The sequence below is a fragment of the Musa acuminata genome, chromosome BXJ2-3, assembly GCF_036884655.1.
Source record: "Musa acuminata AAA Group cultivar baxijiao chromosome BXJ2-3, Cavendish_Baxijiao_AAA, whole genome shotgun sequence".
Lineage (NCBI taxonomy): Eukaryota > Viridiplantae > Streptophyta > Magnoliopsida > Zingiberales > Musaceae > Musa > Musa acuminata.
In genome coordinates, this window is record NC_088340.1 from 33,178,835 (window position 1) to 33,202,732 (window position 23,898).

Consider the following 23,898-nt stretch of genomic DNA (forward strand, 5'->3'; position numbering starts at 1 on the left):
TATTTATTCCAATACTCTCAAAGTCGAGAGATAGTTTCAGACTCTCCTGGTAACTATTTTGTCCTTTTTACAAGGTACTCAGAGAGGTAGCAACACTCTCAAGATTGCAGCACCAACATGTAGTTCGTTACTATCAGGTTTTTGCTCTTAAAAATTCTTTTATTTTATTGAAATGTGTATTCAGTTGCCATTGTTATGAGGGATGTCCTACTGATGGTTCAGTGATGGATCCAATTTTGTGGACTTTTTTTATGACAATTTCATAGTTTAGAGCATGTTTTAAAAAACCCCGCAGCCTGGTATCCACTGGACAGCAAATATTGATCTGGCAGAGAATTGAAATACTGGCCAACCCATTCTGGATGGTTTAAATCAGGCTTAGGAGGTAGTATATCTTTAAAACTGTGAATACTGCTAGGTTCAGGCCTTGATGAGGCAGTAAGCCCATCTGTGTTCTCTTTGGTGGTAACCCTTTAAAACCATGAATACCGATTGGTTCAGGCGTTGAATCAGGTGGTAGGCCCATCTATTGTTGCTTTTTTTAATTTGGAAGCAACTCTACAACCTGTCAAATTACAAACGTACTTTAATCTGTCTCCCTCTTTCTTACTCTTACTCTCTCCTGAATTGGGAGATCCCTGTTTGCAGTCACTTGTTTGCCTCCACCACCACCATCTTGTAACGGACAAACTTCTAAACAAGATGTTGGATGTAATGCTTATGTCTGTCCGTTGTCTTTTGGCATGTTCATGCCTTGTACAGCAGGTAGAGGGGCGGCCGAAGGCTAAATAGTCCCATGTTAGTTGGGTTGGTGACCTCTTTAGGCTTGTAAATAAAGGTTGTGTCATGTGGACACGTGCGAGAGCTTTTCGGTCTGTAATGGACCATTTTACCCTTTGTTGTGCAACTATTCAGAGCTTGTAAAGTCTGTTTGTAATTTGCATTGTCTATGAAGTGTTTTTCGGACATGTTTGCTTGTGGATCCCGATTGAGGCGTTCTCTTTAACCCGTTCTCTCTTTTGTTGGTCCTAAGGGACAATGGGAGGCTTCGGGGAGGCTGACCTTTGCGGACGGACGCGCGAGGGTGCCGCACGCCTTAGGCAAAACCAGCTAAGGTCGTGACATTATGGTATCAGAGCGGGACAAGCACTCATAGAAACACTTGACATGCAAACGTGGGGGACCTAGCGGGGCTGCGTTGAGGGCAGTCAGCACACGCGCGACCGTTTGAGGGAAAACGGGCATGGAGATGTAGGGAAAAGAGTCGCTCAGAGGAGCGGGCATCTGAGATTGGCATTCAGAGGAATGGCCAACCCTTCGCGCAAGAGGCACCACGAGAACAGGCAAGCTTGGAAGAATTTAGAGCGCACAAAGGTTGGGATGGCTGAGTTTGAGCTACGGCTCAACGTTGATAACTTTACTTGATGGTGCTCAAGGCAAGCGAGGCGCTTGGCAAAGGACGAGACCATGCAAAGTGGAATGAGTTGCTCAGCGACCGAAAGAGTTGTGCAAAGCTCACAGAGGTGAGGGGAATTGCTAACTCGAAGAATTCGGTACTCATGCATGGGCTTGTATGCGGACGACGGATTGTTCGTGGCCATCCCAAGGCGGTCGAGACTCGGCGCCATGGAGCATTGAAACTTTCTCTTCGACATGCGAAGGATACGTCCGGAGGAGGCTGAAGTGTGCAACGAGTTCAGCATGTTGCTAGGCCTTGAGGGGTGCAGCGGTGGCTGTATTGACGTGGAGGCGCAATCTAGCAAGTGTGTTTGCAAGAGGCAGAACAATGCACAGTTTGTTCAGCAGATCGGAGTAGTCCAAGGGGATGGTGGTCTCCGAAACGAAGAGAGATGTTGCTCCAACGGGACAGTTATCCAGGAGGGATAAGTCTCAGCTCTCCAGAGGGAGAATCATGTGCGACGGACTGCACATGTTGAGGAGGAGTACCTCAACAAAACAACAACTCCACGAAGCTCGATGGACTGAGCAAGCGGCGAGGAGTCGTCGCACGATCTCGCTTGAGAGAATGGATTGGTGGATGCATTGCGAGATCAAGTGGGGGAGCGACCCAAAGCAACTCAAATGGAGGCACACTTGGAGTCGATATGGAGATCGGACTCAAGGGAGGGCTGACCCGTGGAATGGTGGGCGCGAGGGCCACCATCGACTCAATGCAAAAACGAGGAGCGGAGCAACTTGGGTGTAACTTGGCGAAGTACCCAAGCCGCATGAAGGGAGCCAGCATAGAAGTTGGAACATGGAGCAGAGGCACAGCGCTTTCCCTAGACAGAGGTCAACGACATGAACTCTTGCAGAGGCAGGAGTAGAATCATGCTGTTCCCTGGGTCCTTCATTCTGACAGAGCGGACTCATCTTGCATGGTGCCAAAGACGAAGGGAGCTTCGGGGCACATGCACCTTATCTCGGAGGAGCATTCGATGGAGGAACTAAGGCAACTCAATTTGCGGAGGCGAAGTTGGGTACAGAAGGCCTTAGCACGGGGCAAGAGGACGCAGAGGCGGGTACTCTTGAAGAATATGTCACAGTGTTGCCATTCGAGTTGCTATGAAGGAAGCGGTGCGCAGTGGAGATTGTGCTGGTAGGGGCAGAGGCCCAGGATCCAGACAATGGTGCACAAGTTATAGTGAAGTCGGAGGACTTCGGGAGCTACTAGGCGACGGACTGTCCTAGAGCGGTGCTTCATCTAGGTGTGACCCAAGAGTGGGTGGATGAAGGTCGATTGCTAAAGGAGCGAACAAAATCGAAGGTGGAGGAGACCCTGCGATGTATTGGCAGAGGCCACACATGGAGGGTTCACAATTCGAGTTTATTCCACAAGGATCAGAATGCAATGGAGATGTCACCAGGAGGCGACATGGTGCAGCGGATCGTGGTGGAACAGTTCGTGGCAATGCGACACACACGACATAGTCCCGGGAAGGACTAGATCATATGGAGGTATGATCGGGAGCTACTGGGAGCTCCGCTTTGGTGAACAACACGACGGCAAGAAGGGCTATGGATTCAAGGAGTGAAGGCCATGGTACCGCAGAGGCGGGTCTTCCGGGCGTGCACCGAATTTTGCATCGGATGAAAACCTTGGACATCAGCATATGGGGGGTTGGGTTCCACCAAGGGAAAAGTTCGAATGCAAGTACCAGTGAGTCCCATGAGAGGGACTTGATCATGCAGAGGTATGATCGAAGCAGCTGGAGAGTTGGACTGCTCCAGAGCTCATATTCGCTTAAGGGAGCCCGACAAGTCAGAGGACAAGGTCGAGTAAGCGAACGTTGCTACCAAGGAAGCTAAGGAGAATAGAATCGGTGCAAACCCTACAATGTGATGGCAGAGGCCATGCATGGGAGTTGTAGTCTGTCTTTCCATCGACCAAACAGACTGCTTGGAGAACACAGAGGTGTTGAAGCAGGGGGTCGAAAGGGGCGAGGAAGCGACGACGAGTCCAGAGGGACTTAGCTACCCAAAATCAAGCATCAGTTAGAATGGAGGTGGACTCAGAGGAGTGCCACGGAGACATCTCTACTGATTGTGAAGGAAAGGGATACAGAGGCGAGGCGACGGATAGTAGGGCCATGGGCATGGCAGCGCCATGGTACCGCAGAGGCGGGACTTCCGTGCAAGTCATTGATCCCTTGCTCTCACGGAGGGAGAGCGCTTGGTCGTGAAAGGGGCCGAGGAGGTGGAGCATGCAGAGGCAATCTCCAAGTACCGAGACAAGGCTGAAGGGCAGAGGCCAAGAAACTTCGTAAGACCGGTGTCAACAAGTTTCTCATCAAGATAGCCGTAAGTGAAGGACTTCGGGTCATGCAAGAGTGCACGACCAAGGAACGAAGTAGGTAGTACGTGGTGCTGTACCTTTGCTACTCAGTGGAGTAGGCGGCAGGGTTGATGGAGAAGACGGTACAATCCCAGAGGCGACCTCATCTATCAGAGAATTACTCCAAGTTGGGGTGAAAACTTCCTGCATTCCAGAAGTTCAATGGCATTGAGAAGGTGAATCACAGTAGCTAACTCAACGCAAGGAGTGCAAACACTTCAAGTGCTTCAGAAGTGTGAGCAAAGAGCAGGCGAAGGCCAGTAACCAGCTCGATGCATGAAGTACAACCTCGAGGAGGCGGGCGAAATCAAGTAACCTTTGCCTTCTCAACTCTTAAGAGAATGGGCGAAACCGAGTACCCCAGTTCTCTTATCTATCCAGCAGAGGAGCTCTGCACAAGTTCAAAGACCCTTCGAAGATAATGGAAGACAATAATTGTCAAAATCCTCACCAACGGTGATCAGTGCTACTGAGAGTAGATTGTCCGCTTCATTTCCCAACGAAATGCCAATCGAAAGCGGAAGTGATGCGAACCTACTTGGATGTGACAACTAACTGAAAGAAGAGTCAATGAGCAGATTTTGTGGAGGAATGACCCAAAACTTCAGAAGTTTGCGAGGCGATGCTCGTTAAAGCTCCAACAAGCATCCACCCAGTTCAAGCAGCATGTGGAAATTTTGAGAAACTGGCACAGTAAGAATGGTCTTTTCCTTCATTTGGTGGATCCGCAGGAATCAACGAGGATCAACACAACTCAGCCAACCCCACACCAGAGTCAGAGTCATTGGTGAGTTGAAGCAGCATGGCGGATCAAAGTTCGACTACTCAAAAACAGCAGCGGAGAGCAGCTGGGAGCCAGGAGGCGCATTGCAGCTGGAGCAGAAGATTGAAGACTCAGCAAAGGCGAAGAGTTGCAGTGTTCACAAAGGCTTCGACGAGGACGTCGAAGGGATAAGTGGGGGAGAATGTAACGGACAAACTTCTAAACAAGATGTTGGATGTAATGCTTATGTCTGTCCGTTGTCTTTTGGCATGTTCATGCCTTGTACAGCAGGTAGAGGGGCGGCCGAAGGCTAAATAGTCCCATGTTAGTTGGGTTGGTAGCCTCTTTAGGCTTGTAAATAAAGGTTGTGTCATGTGGACACGTGCGAGAGCTTTTCGGTCTGTAATGGACCATTTTACCCTTTGTTGTGCAACTATTCAGAGCTTGTAAAGTCTGTTTGTAATTTGCATTGTCTATGAAGTGTTTTTCGGACATGTTTGCTTGTGGATCCCGATTGAGGCGTTCTCTTTAACCCGTTCTCTCTTTTGTTGGTCCTAAGGGACAATGGGAGGCTTCGGGGAGGCTGACCTTTGCGGACGGACGCGCGAGGGTGCCGCACGCCTTAGGCAAAACCAGCTAAGGTCGTGACAATCTGCTGCTCGCCTCTGTTGTTTCCACTGCCATTGCTGCCTGTTTCTCACCGCCTGATACTTATCCTCCGCTTCCCCTCTCCTCCTCTTCCTCCTTTCTCTGTACCATAGCGCCTACCAGCATACCATGCAGCATTGTGCTGGTATGAATCAGCCTCATGCAAGTCTAGCTAGGGACCAGTATGGGTCCAGTACCCAAGACTTTAAACCATGGTATGAAGTGTATATTTTTCAGGGTTTATTCTATAAGTATTCCACTTGTTATTGTTCTTATGAAAAGAAGATAGGAAGTTGTGAAATTAAAAAACATCAAATTTATGATAGAATGGATGGATGCAAAGTCTATTACATCCTGCTTTTGACCAAGGTTCGCAATACCGTACCATATCGATATTTCGACCTGGGCTCGGTATCGCTACGGTACGGTATACCGAATGGTACACCCAGGTGTACCAAGCGGTACACCTGGGTGTACCGAGTACTGTAGCACCGGTATATCTGGGTGTACCGAGTACAGTGCTACAGTGCGGTGTACCTGGGTGTACTGAGTACAGTGCTATAGTGCTACAGTGCCTCGGACCAGTAACAGTCAGTCCGTGTACCGAAAACCTGTCGGACCGGTATGTACCGCCCGTACCGGGCGGTACGGCTCGGTATGGCAGACCCTGCTTTTGACTTCCATCTTGTCTACCATGGTCTTTAACTTTCCTCACCCTTCACTTTATAATATTTTTCTTACCATGCTTATGTCGACTATTTACTATACCATTTATCTGCTCTTGGACTGTCAATATGCTTTGAATTAAGCCACTAAAAAGATCATTTGATCTAGAAGCTTCCAAAAGTCTTGTGTTTCCCTGCCTATAATGGATAAACTATCTTGGTCTTAATGATCAACTCATAAGGTTGCCAAAAAGGAACAACTTGCGACAATGAACCAATTTCGGGATGAGACTTGCACAGTAGAAGTGATTTAAGGAACATGGGTTGGAGACAAGTGTAGTTAGTAGTATTTCCAATTATTTTTAATTTGTCTGTTAAAGTTAACTGTAAAATTATGCTGCTTTTTAGTCATACAGATGAGATTTGAGCCTATTTTTGTTAGTCTAGGTAGCTACTCTTCCATAAATAAAAAAGATGATCAAGTGCCTTTGCTCACTTCAATGTATACAGTATACACTACAAAAATTTCTTGTATGATCAATTTTCTCATGGAAGGCAGGCTAGTTATGTTATAGTCATGCAGTCTAAGTCACTATAAGCGAATTCATAGTTACTGCAACGATCATTTTCTCTCTCAACCTCACCTAATTGTGATATCTACAAATTTGTTTGAGATTCAATTTACGTATAAATATGAGTATCATTGTTTAGTTTTGGTGTCAATTGATTGTTATGTTTAATTTGCAGGCATGGTTTGAGACTGAATATGGTAATAATAATGTAGATATCACTTGTGGTTCAAGAACTGCTGAGAGCATCAGCTATAGCTACATTGGTACTAGTTCAGCAGATGCCACTGGTGAAAACAGAAAGGAATCAACATATCTGTATATACAAATGGAGTATTGTCCTAGGTATATATTTCATAAACACCCTTGCTACTTTCGCCTGTTACTGAGTAATGTGCACGGCAGCTTTTTTTATCTTCTGCTATGGGTTTCTTTGTGTATTAGATGAAGATTAATGTTTTTGTTTCTTGCCCATACAAGAGTTGAGTGTCTTCGTTTACATGGCTTTCAGTATTGCAATGCGATGGTTGTAGACACTTAATCATTGATTGATGGTTAGAGAAGTTTTGATATACTAATGAACAAGGCATCCAAGGCATGCCCACCTATTGTTTTGTAAGGAGCCAAGCATTTGTCCATTTTTCACCTGTTGGGGTCACCAAGTGAAGAAGTAGGTATCAACAGTGATTGATGTTTAGCCCAGACCAGTGTGAAGAGTGCCTGGATTGGCCTGGCCTGAAACGAGGGGCAGTCTTCATAACAATAGGTGGTAGGTGCTAAATCTGTTGATTTTGGAGGAATCTGCAGCCCAAATTCGAAGATAATATGGACTGCCCTGCATAAGCAAAGCTAATCTTTTATGTGTACTGCACTAAAAGGAAGATCCATCTGGTTACATGTTTGTCAAAAATTGATAGCAATATGATGCTGTATTGATTACCATGGGTAGCTTGATGAGACATAAGGCCATATCTTCCTGACATTGCTATCTTAGTCTGGCAGAGGATCATGCTCATCGAGCCAATACTACAATATATTACCTAAGAAATATGATAAAAAAATTACCATCGAGATTTGCTTGGGTTAGGATCTTCAGTTTTTAGATGCTTGTTGAGGCAAAAAAATAGGCTGGAGTCTGTTCAAAGTTCATTCTATCAAGGAAATTAAAGGATACAAGAAAGAAAAAAAAACTGTCGAAAAAACAGCAGTCAAAATCAGTCTGCAAGCTTCTTTCATCCAATCACTAAAAATCACAAATCTTCACATATACTTCTTAAAGATTAATAATCCAATTTCCTAGAATAGAACCATCAAAGCTGCTTCTGAACATATCCTGAATGGTGAAAGTCTTGTTGCTTTAATGTTTAAACTATTCTTTTTTCCGGCTTTCCATATCATTTGATACTTGCTAAGGACTCAGATTCCATGAATGGTACCATCAAAAGCTGCTTCTGATCAGATCCTGAGAGATGGAAGTCATGTTGCTGAAGGTTAATTTATCCTGACCTTTATATCATTCAGCAAATTTTCATCATAAAACCATCCCAAATCCTCCATTATTTCTAGGGATATTTAGATATTTACTTCTTGCTTCTGACCCCATCAAATGGATTGGAAACTTGTTGTAGTGGAGAGACAATTTTCTTTGGAAGAATGTTAAAAACAATTGATGATATATTGTAGTTTTGGATAATGCCTAAGAAGCTTGTTGGAGTGGAGAGTCAATGTACAATGGATTGGAATCTTGTTGGGGATTTTTTGAGTGTTTTCTTATCTCTTTCTCTCCCTCTCCTCTTCTCCTAACCACATTTATATTCCATGATCCTAATGAAATTAGTTTCTTAGTGTATATTCCTATTTCTCTTGGAAGATATACTAAAATTTACTTGTGCATGAAGATTTTTGTCACCAGTTGGTTTGTTCACAGGAAATTATCTTGTCTTGGAATAACAGATGGCTTTTTAAAACCATGATATTTTCCTATATATTCAAAGACCTACCGAGCATAAATATGTATTATCAGTTCATTTATTATTTTACTTCTTGGAGCAACATTTTCTGTGATATCACTAGCTGGTAACCTGATGGATGCTGTGATATCACTAGCTCATGATCATATAACTATTTTTTGCTGATGCCTCATGGTTGTTGTTTTTATTTATTACCTTACTAGGTTGTCTCGTAAATATCCCTGTCTATTGGATATCCTCTCGAGAATAAATATTCACCATTCTAAGTTGGACTTGGCATATGATCTATTGATTGTAAATCTCCACCATTAGAATACCTCATGGTTGCATGGGTTGAATAATTTTATTTCTTTTGCCTTGTTCTTACTTCTTACTATAATTTTTTTTTGAAGGACTTTACGGCAGGTTTTTGAGTCATATAGTTCCTTCTTCGATAAGGACTATGCATGGCATTTGTTTCGCCAAGTTGTGGAAGGCCTAGCACATATACATAGTCAGGGAATAATTCATCGTGACTTGACTCCTAGTAACATATTCTTTGATGTTCGTAATGATATTAAAATTGGAGACTTTGGTCTTGGTAAGTTTTGTGTTTTTCTTCTTTCCTCAAATTTGATTATCTGCAGTATAGTAAAGAGAACAATGGTATGTGGAAGTAGTCATGCTATTTCAAGGTATAAAAAGAAATTCTTTGAAACATCACGTCATTTATCATTTAATCTGCTAATCTTCATCAGTTGTGATTATAATTGAGAAGTTTATTCTTGACATGGTTGACACAATTCTAGAACTAGATATTGTAGGTGCTTAGGTGGAATCAAAGAATATAGTTTGGTCAGAAGTTGGCGTATGCTGCAAAGTTCCTTGAGAGAGTTGAAAATGTGCTATGTAGGACTAGGTGGTTTCTCATTGTAGTGTGGAAGTGCCATTGAGATAAAAAGTTAACATAGTTGCATGACCTATTTAATAAGTTTTACTAATTAATTTGATATGAGAATCCATAGTTGGGACTGACGGTTTTGCTGCTGTTGTTGTAGTTGTAGTAGTAATTAATTTGATATGACTCTGGGGATAGCTGTTTCTTGACATACTAAATGAGTTAGGTGGAAGTTTGTGATATCTATTTATATTTTATAGATTGAACTTCTGAAACTTTATGGGGAGATTGTTGAACAATGATAAAGAGAAAAAACGTATCAAATATTTGGTGAAGGTGTTGATTTGATTTAGCGCATTCATTTAGTTGTAGCGATTATCCAAGAACAAATGGTGGACACAAATAATTTTGTGATGCAACAACCAAATAAATTTTGCACAATTGTTTGAGTTTTTGTCCTTATTTACATACATGATTTATCCCCGTAAATTTTATATGTTGTTTAAAAGCTTATGCTATTTTCTGTAAAATGTTAAACATGGCAGCTGCTTTAAGAGGGTATGCTTAGTGAAGAACATGAAAGCTAGGTATACAGTTTTGAATGGACGTACCGGTCTGATAGGAAATCGGTACGTGAACCACTCGCTACCAGGCGCTATTTTTTTTTTTATAAATAATATATATTTATATATATATAAAAAGAGGCGACGTCCCCTCGTTTTTCTGCGACGTCGCCCCGCCTGGGGAGAAGAGAGGCAACGTCGCACATTTTTTTATTTTTTTATATAATATATAAATATATAAATAAATAGATATATAGATATATAAATAAAAATTATATATATAGAGAGAGAGAGAGAGGCGACGTCGCCTCGCATGGGGGAGAAGGGAGGCGACATCGCCTACGAATTTTTTTTTTACTTGTGTATATATATATATATATATATATATATATATACATATACATATACTGAACGGTATAGTGCTCGATATTTGCTTAACCATGTCAAAGTAGATTATATGGGCACTGCTAAGGAGGGTCATGTTTGTTCAATTAAAAGTTGTTGTAAGGTTGTAACCTATAGAAAAAGTTTAAGTGTAATATAAAACATGCTGCTGTTGGTTATGGGCCTTATAGAGCTAAATGACAGAAAAGGACTCATTTAGACAATTTCACCTTACAAATTTATTTTCTTAATGATCATCTTTGGCCTTTTTTCATGGTGATATATTTTCTTGCTTCTAACTAGTATTGTTTTTCTTTCTTTTCCTTTCCATCTTCAAGTCAAACAAGGTTAATCTTGATATAATGGGTTTAAACATTTTTGTAACCACTACTCAGTAAGATCTTCTCATGTGGAGTTTTCTGGCTATTCAGGATGGTTAGATCTTTCTCTATATTGGAACAAAAACTATGCTGGAAAGATCTTCCCCTACAAAATGAGAAATACATGATTGATTAATAAGTTCTATGCAAAAAGAAAAAGAACTATGCTGCTTTTACTCTTTACATAAAGTTCATCAATTAATTGTTTCTGATAATTATATTGTCAAGGAAAGAAGCTCTCCTTTTCATATGGTGACATGAAGTTCTTTACATAAAGCAAATTTCTTTTCCAAACTCTGGGAGTAGTTATGTTCTATTCTGTCTATTGAATTGTAATATCATGAAAGCAACATCTTATAATTTGGAATGGAGCTATAACTCTAAATTAACTTATTGCTTCCAGCCAAGTTCTTAAAACTAGAGCAGCTTGATCATGATCAAAATTTTCCCATCGAAACAACTGGAGTGTCAATGGATGGAACTGGTCAAGTGGGTACTTATTTTTACACTGCACCTGAAGTTGAGCAGAGCTGGCCACAAATAAACGAAAAGGTTTGGTATTTCATGCAGTGAATTTGCCTGTGTTTTTCCATTGGATAATTTCAATTTTTAACAATTTAAAACATGACTCTTGGTTATCACCACGTCAGCCAAGTGGCAGACGAGTTCTATAGGATGTAATAATTCACATATCTTTTCTACAGTAAATAATTCACATAATCAATTGGATGCTAAGCATGAAATTGCTGTAATTATTCAACATCTGTTTATTTATTTTAAATCTGTAGCTCCAGGTTCCCCAATTGTAAATTATAGTACTAAATTGTTATTTGTAATTTCAGGTTGACATGTATAGCTTAGGAGTTATATTCTTTGAGCTATGGCATCCTTTTGCAACTGCAATGGAGAGACACATTGTTCTTTCAGATCTTAAGCAAAAGGGTGTGGTTCCACCTTCCTGGGCTGCAAAATTCCCTAGCCAGGCAACACTATTGCGGCGGTTAATGTCTCCAAGTCCATCAGACCGTCCATCTGCTATTGAAGTTCTGCAGCATGAGTTGCCTCCCAGATTGGAAGATGAGTGGCTAAATGGTAAGTTAATTCTACCAGGTTGAAGCATTTAACTGTTGTTATTATAAGGAGAAAATGGATTACATTGGTTCAAGGTTTCATAAATGACTGTTAAATGCTTATCTTTAAATACTTGTAAACTTGATGCTTTAAAGTAAAAGTTGAGAATATTCATTTTTATAAATGCACTGAAAATAGCAAATGTAAGTTGTGACTGTCGGATCCTTGAGTCATATCTGCAAGTGAATACCTTTGCTCCATTCGTTTACTATATTTAAGAAAGAGTTCAAACATGATAAGTTGAAACATTTCTGAAAATTGTTTCAAATATGATTGTTTCTCATAATGGCTTGAGGTATATGTGTGATTTCGGATTGCTGTGGTTCATATTTATGCTCCAAGAAGCAATAATAAATGAACTGATAATACAATCTCCTAAGAACTGTTCATAACGTTCTTTTTTTGTTGTGAAATGGTATTTGGCTTAATTTGGTCTATAATCACATCCAACATGAATATGCATGTTAGGCATTGTAGCTTTATAATAGAATGATTGGCTCACAGAAAGTAGTTAGTAGAAGCACTTTCTCGGGCAAAAGAGAGCAGGATTTGATTAAGCGAGGGACGTTTTCAAAAGTTAAAACCTGTCAGGGCCTATATTTGCTAAATCTCTTGGAACATCTACTTTCTTAGGCGCTACATTGGATATTGTTGAAATCATGAATGGCTTATCCGATCAATATTTAGTCATCTATATTCCACATCTAAAATTAACAGGTTCCACCAAGACTTGATCTTATGACGAATATGAACTGTGTGATGGATCTGTGTTACTGGGAACACGGAATGTTTTGGTATGTGGAATGAAAATGGGAATGTGGACTGTTACTATTATTGGAAGTTTGGAACATTATATGAGGAGGAATTTCTGCAGTTCGTTTAGATGAAATATGTTTATTGGAAATGCTGAATGCAAGGTTTGCAATGCTGTCCGATGCGATGGTACTGCTCAGTATAGGACAACATTTTATTTTTTTATTTTTTCAGTATTTTTCAGTTTTTTTCGAAAGTCAGTATGTATTAATGTACCGACATTTGGTATACTTATATATAGTACCAGTTCGAGCCTTGACCAGTATGGTACCAGTACTGGAACTTGCAAACCTTGGTTGAATGTTTTGAATTGATCACATATATTACGATATGCATGCAGATTCTGGGACTGAATTTTGTGCAAATTCTAATCTGTTTGTGTATGTCTTTTTTTTTCTGTTTACTGTTAGGATGTGTATGCCCTTTCAACTTTCCTTTTTCTGCTTCCTATTCGCTTGTTGGTACATTGATTTTTCACATTCAGGATTGTGGGTGATCCAGATTGCATCTTACTGTCAACTAGCATTTATTGGTGTTGTAGGGTTAGATCCTTAGCCAAGGCAGACTAATGCAAAAAAATTGTCATGAATATTTATGCACAACTATAAATTTATGTTACCATGTGAGTTCATGATACTATGCCAAATTCCAAATTTGCTTCTGCTTGAAGTTTGTAAAAGGTAAAGACTAGCGACTAGAGACTGGAGACTAGAGTAGAGAGAACTATTAGGATATAATATTTTTGACTTCTATTGCATAAATGAGCCAGAATCCGAAAGGATGCAGAACAAAGGAAGCAGGATTCTTTATTGCCTGTTTGAGTGAACTGGGAAAAAGGGAGTTGCATTTACAATAGATTACTGGTAGCTGTATTGTGAACACTAGCACTTATGTGCTAATAAAATTGGCAAGTAATTAGGTTTGCAGGTCCATTAAAGTTAATCATGCCACTTTTTAGTATCCGTCACTGTTGTGGTTGTAACAAGTAACAACTTCAGTGACAATTCTGATCATATTAGAAAGGATTTGCATTTGTAAGTACATTTGGAGGTGGAAAGTAAAGTATGAGAACCACCATAATGTAGATAGATGATATGGGGGCGAAAAAACTGTTATCAGATGGCATATGATACTCAGTAACAAATATAACATGCAATTCAAGGAGGGCTAATAGATGCTGTCTCACACTCACAGACAAGGAAGTTACTTCCATTGTAAAACCCTTGCCACCAAATTGCAAAGGAGGAACCCCACCTTGGTGCCCAAACACTCCTCTACAGTGAACCTTATTATTGCAAAGATATAAGGTGGAAAATTAAATCATTTCATAATTTTTTATTTTTTATAATAATTTATATATCCATATTCAGTGGACCTGTCATTTTTGGAAAAAAAAAAAAAGGAAGCAAGCAAGCTAACTGAAAAGCTTGTGATTTTGTAATTTACAACTTGATGCAGTAGATTAAAGTTAGTTGACAAGTTATACCTGTTCATTGTTGGGGAAATATTTTTTTGGTGAAGACGTAGGTTGTTTACAATCGTTCTCCAAAACCATTTACACTTGAGATGGACTAATGCAACTTATTTGGTATAAATTTTTAATTTTTTATTGTTTTTGTTATTTAGAAGTTATTCTGTACCTTTTTTTATTAAAAGATTTTCTTAACATTACTTCTCTATTAAGGGCTAATCTACATTTGTCTATGCTTATCAAACAGATATACTACGAACCATACAGACATCAGAAGACACATATGTATATGATCGAGTTGTATCCACTATTTTTGATGAGGAAAGACTAATTACAAAATATCATTACCAGCAAAGTGGCAGTGCAAACATGACAAGAGATGACCCTTCTTTTGTGCAGCATGCACAGTTCGATACTGGATTCAAAGATATTGTTGTTGCAGTTAGCAAGGAAATATTTAAACAGCACTGTGCAAAGAGATTTGAAATATCACCCTTGCGAATATTGGATGGCTGTTATACATTCAACAGGTTTGGTTCTTTTCTTTTTAATTTTCTTTGAAAATAAAATTATTGATGGGTGTAATACCCCTGCGCTTATGGTTCTAATGATTGAATTGCTAAATGAAAATGCTGACTTTCTACCTTTAGGAAGACTGTCAAGCTTTTAACTCAAGGAGGAAACATGCTTGAGCTCTGCCATGAATTACGCTTACCATTTGTGAATTGGATTGCTAAAAGTCAGGTACTTATATCTAAGATTAATGAGATAGAATCTTTGAGCTATGGTATATCCTGCTAACCTGCGACATTACTGCCATTATATTTCGAATGACATCCTGGTCATAGGTCGTTAATCATGATTCTTGCATCTTTTGTTTCAGCCTCATGTATGAAACAATGTTTTCCTTGAGTACCTGTTTGTATAAACTATTATGACATTTATCCGGCCATTTTGCCTGCTAGTTACAGCATTGTGCTATTCTTTTGTTGGATTTTTCAATTTCTTCTATTCTTTGTATTGGAGTATTGAATGGGTTGGTGTGGGTGGCCATGTTCTCTGCTTGGACGTAGGAGGCACTGATATGATATGCTACGCTAGAGAATGGCAATCCTTGATCTAAGCATTTGATGACATTGCTCATGGTAGAATTTATCTTCTCTTGAATTGACTTAGACACTAGAGCTAATGTTTTTTCAGCATATGCTTCATGGTAAGCCCATTTCCACAGAAGGCAACTATTTTCCCTCATGGGTGGTGTTTGGTACTAGAGGTGTCATATCTATTGTAGGCTCAAGCCGCTCAACCAACATTTTCAATTTTGGGTATCGGTCCATGACCGGATTGGTATGGTTCTGATCCATGTCGATATACTAACACAAGGTATACTAGAATGTGAAAAGAGGGGGGCGAGCGTGGAGTGGTGTGCGAGGCGGTGGAGGAGGCAATTGGGACGAGGAAAAAGATGACGGGGTGGTGGTATCACAGACCTTTGCAAGCATGTACTTGATACGATGTCATATGATCAAAAGACTGCTCATAACTGTTGTGTTATACTTTATGATTATGCAAGATATGCAATTTCGTATTGTACCGGAGTTTCGACGTTCACTCGGTACGGTATGATACTGTATACCGAGCGATATACCATTCGGTATATATATATATATATATATATATATATATATATATATATATATATATATATATATATATATATATATATATATATATATATAAGATTATATATATATTTATATATTTATTGTTTTTATAAAAGGTGACGTTGCATCGCCTCGGCGACGTCGCCTTTTCCTTCTCCCATGTGGGGCGACATCATCGAGGCGAGGCGACATCGTTGAGTATATATATATATATATATATATATATATATATATATATATATATATATATATATATATATATATCGTTCCATCCGGTAACGGACGGTCCGTGTACCGGTCAGTTAATGGACCGGTATGCACCATCCGTATCAGGCGATATTATTCGAAATTGCATACCTTGTGGTCATGTTCCTTTGATTGTCCAAGAATCTGTCAGAATTAATTGGATATTGTGTTGCACAAGACCAATTAAATATTAAAGAGTATATTTTACGAGGTGATTGCTGCATCTAGTTTGACCAATATAGCATCCAACTTTCTAGTCAAGCTGGCTACTACTTTCAAGAGAACGACTGTTCATTCAGCATTTGAGATCATCTTGTAAAGCAATAGGAGAGAGAAGCCTGCCTTATAGACTACAAGGTTCTGCTATTTAACAGGTCTTAGAAGGCTCAAATTTAATTGGAAATTGCTTAGATGAAAAGTGTGAGTGAAAGATTGTGGACACAAGGGTACTGATCAGATTTCTGTAGGCAAAAATTTTAAATTGTTGGACTGAATGTGTTGATCACCGGTCTGCATGTAAGCTGTTGTAGTACCCAGTATGTTTATGCTAGGCATACCACCCAGTAATGTTACTGATATTGAATTATACCATTACTAGACAATAAGCCTATGCATAGTGTCAGCTTCCTTTCCTATCAAATTTATCTTAACATCTTGGATTTTGGGCCTTCCTTTCTTGCTACAGAGAAGATTTATTGAGAAGCTAGGTTTTTCTCCAGAAGAGCTTGTTTTTTTCTCCAAACAAGCAATTGGTAACAATAAATTGTCAACTTTTATTTAGCTTTATTACTATATGACAATAAACTCTTTTTTGTATCGTCTTTAGTTTCTTCAACTTGAAGTATAGACTGCCATTTATCTGTATCTCTTGCATCATGTGCTTGCTTCGAGTAAGATGGCCATTGAAACCCAGCAGTTGCCTGTTAGCACTTGTGCAAGCCCATTTGTTTGAAGTGTAAGAACTGTTTTCTACATACAGACATGATTGTTTGGTGGTCTAAACTGATATAGCCTTTATTACTAGATATGCACAGTGTTGATGGTTTTAAAAAACATAACTTTATTTAGCTTGATTATTTTGAATTGTTGAAATGTGTGCTGTAATGTATAATCTGTAGATTAAATTTCACTACAAATCTTGTATGTAAGAAAAGCTTACTGTTTGACAACATAGTAAGACTGCAAGAGTGATAGGTGTTCAGTAAGGGTATGGTTGATTAATCTAAATGGCCCTTGTCTAGAATTTTATGTGAAAATTGTGCCCTCATTTGAAGTAAATTCACTTATTCAGCTAGAGAACCACTCTTGCATTTTTATTTAAGCATAGAATATTTTTCTTTCCGACCACATATGTTTTTTACTTCAAAGCATAGGTTAAGATTACGACCAGCAGTAAGTACTATTTCCATTTGTAGATGTTCCATTCTGGCGATGGTTTTTCTGCCTTTGTTGGAAAGGAATTCCTTTACTTCAGGGCTTTTTCTTGTTTAACCATCGTTTTACCTGCAGAAATCGTTTTGCAAAAGGTATGAAATTTCTTATGTTTACAGAAGAGCAATTGGCCGTTCAACTCCTAGTCGATTTCTTCAGGTATTAAACACAAACTTTATAGGGAACACACATTGATTCTGGAACTTCTATGATTGCTAATTTTATGCCTATGATAGGGTGATTTTGACATTATTGGTGGTGCCCCATCACTGACAGAAGCAGAAGTCATTAAGGTATTCTCTCTTTGTGGTCTAAAATTTTTAAAATATGCTTAATTTATAGAAAATTATTCCTTCACAGATAGATGTTACATGATTTCACTTGATTAGGGTTTTGCAGAATTTTCATTTTGTAAAACCCAGTCAGTTTGGCTCTATTGATCAGTTCTTGTGGTTTATTGAAAAGCTGGCTGAGTTTGCTGGTCTTTACTTGTAATTGCATGCATTTCTTCTCAAAGACTCAAAATTTGCACAATAACTTCTAAATTTCTCTTTTTATTTTTTGTAACAAGATAATGTAATGTGTTCACTTTTCCTAGTTAAGTATTTCAGAATTTAACAAAAATTTGATCATAGAGATTTAATTTCATGCCGCAGTATGTTCCCAACATCTGTTGACGAGCCACATGGGCACGAACAACTAACATCAAATCCATTAGTACACAGTGACACCTTAATGCATGAATGCCCCGTCCCCTCTCTCTCTCTCTCTTCCTGTGTCATTTCTCCCTAAATCAAAGAACAAACCACACATACCGTTGATCTTCTGGTAGTTGGTGATACATCTTCAACCAATACATAATTAATTGATTGAAGTGATTGGATCTTAAAGCAATCTTTTGGTTTAGAGATTCATCAAAGAGAAGAGTCATCATATGAAGGCAACAACAAAATATATAGAGAGGTTTTCTGTGCCAGAGGAATCCTAACTTGATTGCTGCTCAAATTTTATGGATGAAGATGGTGTTACTCTTCACTCTCACAATGTTGAATCTTTGCACGATGCTTCGGCTTGCCTCCAGTGCCCTATATAGAAGTGGAGAGGAATAAAATAAAGGGATCATGATTTTATGTGTTTTTGGGATATATAAAAATGGGCAGCCCAATGTATACTGAATGCATGTTATCCCTGCATCAAACTATAGTCATGTACGCCTAGAATTAACTTCTCCATCAGGTTCCTTGTCTTATTTATATTAGTACCCTTCCATCATCCTTCTTGAGGTTTGGCTTCTATCCCAGTACAACTTGAATTTCAGCCAGAATTTTAGAAAAAACTGTACACCATAAATGATGCTCCAAACGTATGTACCAGATGACTTAAAATACTTGATGAATTTAGGTGTGCCAAGCCATCTTTCTGGAGAAGGTTGTTTATTTTTATCATGTTAATTGGATGTCACAGTTTGAGTTGAGTAGTGCCGAAAAAGTTCATAGTTCCTTGTAGTGACTACTGTGTTGGAATTTCATTTAGGATAAAGGATAATTATGTAATTGCATAGGTATCTAAAAATGGGGCTCCAAGGAAATTGATTTGTATAGACCATTTATTTTGGACAGCACTGGAACCTCTTGTGAAAGCCTTAAATGTTAACTGTAGTTCTCTAAATTCTGGAGTAATTATATTTTCCATAGATTAATTTGACCAATTTATGAGTTGTTTAATTTATCAGTAATTCAATCCAGCTCCTAAACTGTTGTGAACTTAATCATAGTAGTATCCTGTGTTGTGCACCTCGTGTGGCAAGATTTTTAACAAACTTTCATGATCAGGTGGCATTGGATATTGTAGCCCGCTTTTTTCCTCCAAATGCAATGGAGATTCATTTAAATCATGGCCAAGTTCTAGAATCCATATGGACTTGGATAGGAATACCGGTTGAATTGCGACATAATGTAGCTGAGGTATATAGCAAATAATAAATCTTCGTTACATCCATGGTGATGCATAACGTAACCTGATTCGTTTGATCAAATGCAGTTGCTTTCTGTGATTGGTTCATCTTGTCCTCAGTCCACTAATCGTAAATCAAGTTGGAAATTTATCCGGCGACAGCTCCTACAGGTAATCAATTACTGGTTTGCCTAAAGCCAAACTCACGTCTGCACAGAGCTAGCATGTGCTTCCTGTCAGTGTTCCCACATTTGGATGTACATGTATCTTGAGTGTGGCACTCTCTCGTGTTGATTCCTTATCAGCATGGAGTGTGCTGGCTGGTACTTATTGGAACAGCCAGCATGGTAACCTTGGACTTTGTGCATGATTTTAGCATGCTTCAACCTTTTTCAAATGTGTTTTACTCTTTGAGGTTTGGTATTACATTTCTATTTTATTACTTGTGAATCAATTTTACAATCTTCGTTATGTGATTTAAGTACAGTGTTATGCATCCTTCTTTCCTGTCTTTTTCTGAGACTTCTTCAATTGGTCCTGCCATTTACTAATTCTACATTGGTCAGTTATGAATGTCATCATATTTATCTGGTAAAAAATTAACGGATGACAGTTATGTTAAACATAAACAATGTAAGGATTATTTCAAGAGAAAACACAAATCAAATAATTGCACTGTTTTCCTGTTCATGCGATTCTTACCCATCATGTGCCAGAGCACATGGCCTCCATATACATGGACATTGAGTGGCACATCACCATGTGTAGCTACAACACCTCGTGTAATATGAACTCACCTATACAAAATGGTACTGAGCAGTGTTGTAGGGCTGATCTGTGAAACAGTGGTTTGCTCATAATTACCAAAGTTATTTGTCATAACACAGGGAATAATGGAGGATTTGAAAATTATAATTATGATATCTATTATATTATACAGTGCAATTCAAGATAAAAATGAGCTGCATAAAGGCCAACATTCAGACTTATTAAAGCTTTTGCTTGCAGTTGTATCTCAAAGACTGCTAGCTTTTCTCTGAGAAAGTTATTTCCAAAAAAAAAATTAGTAAGGTGATAATATATTGTCAACCTGGCATCAATTATGGAGTTGTGAAATGTCAGAGATATTTGATTTAGAGCACAGATAAATTGAAATGCTGGAAGTTTTTTCTTTTCCTCTCATAAGCTAAAATGTGGACTATATTTCTTCTCAGGATCTTAATCTTTCTGAAGCACTTGTTGACAGACTACAGATAACAGATTTAAGGTTTTGTGGATCAGCAGATCAAGCCCTTGCCAGACTGCGGGGAGCTCTTTCTCCAGGTAGTGTCTTCATAGTTCTGCGTTGATCTTTACATAAGATGATTCTTATGATCACTGGAATTGCAGATAAACCTACAAGCAAGGCTCTTGAGGAGTTGTCGGCTCTTCTTAGATACTTGAGGATATGGGGTATTGAACAAAGTATTTCTATTGATGTTCTTATGCCTCCTACTGAAACATGTTACCAGAATCTTTTCTTTCAGGTAGTAGTTATTTTTTGCTCGTTCACTGTTGCTCGAGGAAAACTGTAAATATCAACTCGAGAGCATTTGCTAAAATTGAATAATGCTAGCCTCAGTTTACTTGAAAATTTTTTAGATGATATAAGTATATGACTACAAATCCCAATGTAGTCCTCTTGTTTGACTTTTGTGCACTTATTAAAAAAAGATGACTACTACAAATAAGAAATTTCTAACTTAAGTAATTGAACTAGTCTTTTGTATGATCAAACCCTCATGAATGTGTGTACTTCATATATGTGTGTGTCGGTACACACATATTGATATATAGCTTTATCAGAACACTGGAATCTGATATATGCTAATTTTGTACTTGCTATACAGTAGTTGATGTGCTGTTTTTTGTTATTTTAGCCAAAATGTTGTGACTACATATTTGATACACAGCATACTTTTTTCTATTGGAAGATATACCAGTGATATTCTCTTTATCTTTTTGTCTCATTTATCTGATAGATTTTCCTTGTGTGTCATTTTGTTGCATCTAATTAATGTGATCCTATCTTATCTTCAAATAGATATACTTGAAAGAGAGTATCTCTTCGAGTTCTGAAGCATTCTTGCTTGCTGTTGGTGGCCGGTATGATCATTTGATTCAGTGGACATGGGATAGTGAATGCGTAAGTTTTACAATGTCAAGCTGCTTCAATTATTAAATTTCGTTTGGTCATCTATTGCATACAATATATGATGATCTTTGTCGATAGAGGTTTTTAAGATACCTTTATTTTTTTAACAACTCAGCTTGTTTATAGGTTGCGACAATAACAACAACAACAACAAGCCATAATGTCCCAACTATTTGGGATTAAAGATCTTTCATCATCATTGAGCCCTATACAGTGATTGCAAAAGGCGCTCGGGTGCTCGCCTAGACGCTCGGGCGAGGCGAGGCGAGGCCCGAGCGCCTCGCTAATGTCCTAGGCGGCGCGCTTCAAACAGGCGCCGCCTGGGCGCTCGCCCGAGCCCAGGCGTTGGGCGCTTCGGGCGAGCGCCTGGGTAAACCAAGGCGACCGAACCAGAATTTTAGGTCTGGTTCGGTCCTGGTTCGGTTGCTAGTTGGTTTGATCGAACCAACTAAACCGATATAACCCCAACCCTAACCCAACACTAACCTGCTGCCGCTGCCGCTCTCGATCCCGATCGCGATCTCGTCGCTCGCTGCCGCTGCTCCCGCTGTCGCTGCTCGCCGCTGTCGCTGCTCGCGCCTCCCGCGAGCCTTCCCGCTGCTCGCGCCTCCCGCGAGCCCTCTCGCTGCTCGCGCCTCCTGCGAGCCCTCCCGCTGCTCGCGCCTCCCGCGAGCCCTCTCGCCTCCTGCGAGCCCTCCCGCGAGCCTTCCCGTTGCTCGCGCCTCCCTCGAGGCCTCCCGCTGCTCGCGCCTTCCGCTCCCTTTCCCGCTGCCGCTGCCGCTGCCGCCGCTGCTGCCGCCGCCGCTCGCCGCTGCTTCCTCGTTTCTCCGTCAGCAGGTTTATACTGTTAATGCGATTATATTTATTAATTATATTATATATTTTTATATTTTTATTTAAAATTTTAAATAATTATATTTATTAATTATATTTTATATTTTTATATTTTAGCGCTTTGCTTCGCTCGGGCGAGCGCCTAGCGCCTCGAGCGTTTTTGGACCTTGGCGCCTTTTGGCGCCTAGCGCTTTTTAAATCACTGGCCCTATACAATAATGCCCTTAAATTAATATAATTTAAATTCTTCTTTATAGTTTTTAATTAGGTCTTTTTAGGTCTGCGTCTACCTTTTGTGACACCTCTAATACTACTGTTCTCATGTTTTATAAGTATAGCATCCGTAGGTCTTCTTGACATGTCTATGCTATCTTAGACAATGTTTTCCTTGTTTTATCCTTTGTCAGAACTTGGAACTACCCCTAATTGTTCATGAAAGAAAACATTTTATTTTCTATATCTTATAGTAAATTAAACCCTTAGTTTGTCATCATAGGTTGCAAAGATTTATATATTAAATTGTACTGGTTATAACAGCTAATCTTGCTAACTGTTATTTACTAGTTTGAGTTGGAATTAGTACTAGTAATGTCATATATCAAATATGCTCGAGTAGCACCCACACATCAGTTTTTTTGTTTTTTGAGCAATTTATTCTGGTATATTTATTTTGGATTAATGTCGAACCAGTACGGCGTAGGGACCAGTATCTAAATTCTGGATAGACTGCATACCTGATATAAAAACTGCTATTATATTGTTTATGTGTTGGGCATTTGACTGAGGTCTCTCTACAATTGTGTTTCATTAGATGAATTATGGCTGAGAAGAAAAGCAGGATGACTGCATAGTATATTGTTATTATCCTCGGAATCATTTCTTATTGCATTAAAGACTCCTAAGGCTTGTCTTTGCTCTTTTCTTATCATCCCCTTGCCCGTAAATCTACTCCCTTAAGAATGTTTTCCACGTCAAGGATTTTGGTGCCACCCAGTATGGTGCAGGCGAAATGGCGTTCCTTGCTCATAGGAGGGTACTTGAGGGAAACCATATGTATTTACACTATACAACGGACAAATATACAATTTTCAATGTCAAGAGGTCCAAATAAAATTGTTCTTTGTATTTTCTTTATACCCATTAAAAAAAGGGGGGGGGGGGGGGGGGGGGGGACCTAGTTTGCTAGATGTTTGTCTAAATACACGGTTATTAATCTTAAGACCAAGAAATACAATTTTGGCTACCAGACTTATGTTGGACCATGGTCGGATTGTTATGGCTCGGTTTGTTCTAATGTATTTATTCAGTAAGTTGATGTTGTAATCCTTGAAATTTATGAAAGGGAAATCTAGGGGGTGACATCATATGCATAGTGAAATAATATAAAACAAAATTCTTAAATTTCCCAAAGATGTGTTCGTCATGCGAAGATTGATGCGTAAAATCTGTGAAACTTAGAACTACGTATATTAAAGATTGTGTTATCTAGGGAGATCGTATATCTCTG

General features: G+C 39.3%; 1 protein-coding gene across 4 annotated transcripts in view; it reads left to right on the plus strand.

Annotated features, from left to right (window-relative positions):
• LOC135583990 (eIF-2-alpha kinase GCN2-like) overlaps window positions 1-23,898 on the plus strand; it is a 54,626-nt gene that overhangs the window by 25,009 nt on the left and 5,719 nt on the right. For all 4 annotated transcript variants that reach the window (XM_065099821.1, XM_065099822.1, XM_065099824.1 and 1 more), the window contains 14 exons: window positions 83-137; window positions 6,659-6,825; window positions 8,843-9,030; window positions 11,058-11,206; window positions 11,497-11,746; window positions 14,317-14,599; window positions 14,720-14,813; window positions 17,489-17,569; window positions 17,647-17,703; window positions 19,243-19,374; window positions 19,451-19,534; window positions 20,578-20,686; window positions 20,753-20,889; window positions 21,447-21,548. In XM_065099821.1, the coding sequence (XP_064955893.1) occupies window positions 83-137; window positions 6,659-6,825; window positions 8,843-9,030; window positions 11,058-11,206; window positions 11,497-11,746; window positions 14,317-14,599; window positions 14,720-14,813; window positions 17,489-17,569; window positions 17,647-17,703; window positions 19,243-19,374; window positions 19,451-19,534; window positions 20,578-20,686; window positions 20,753-20,889; window positions 21,447-21,548 (1,888 nt within the window). The remainder of the gene's footprint in view (window positions 1-82; window positions 138-6,658; window positions 6,826-8,842; window positions 9,031-11,057; window positions 11,207-11,496; window positions 11,747-14,316; window positions 14,600-14,719; window positions 14,814-17,488; window positions 17,570-17,646; window positions 17,704-19,242; window positions 19,375-19,450; window positions 19,535-20,577; window positions 20,687-20,752; window positions 20,890-21,446; window positions 21,549-23,898) is intronic.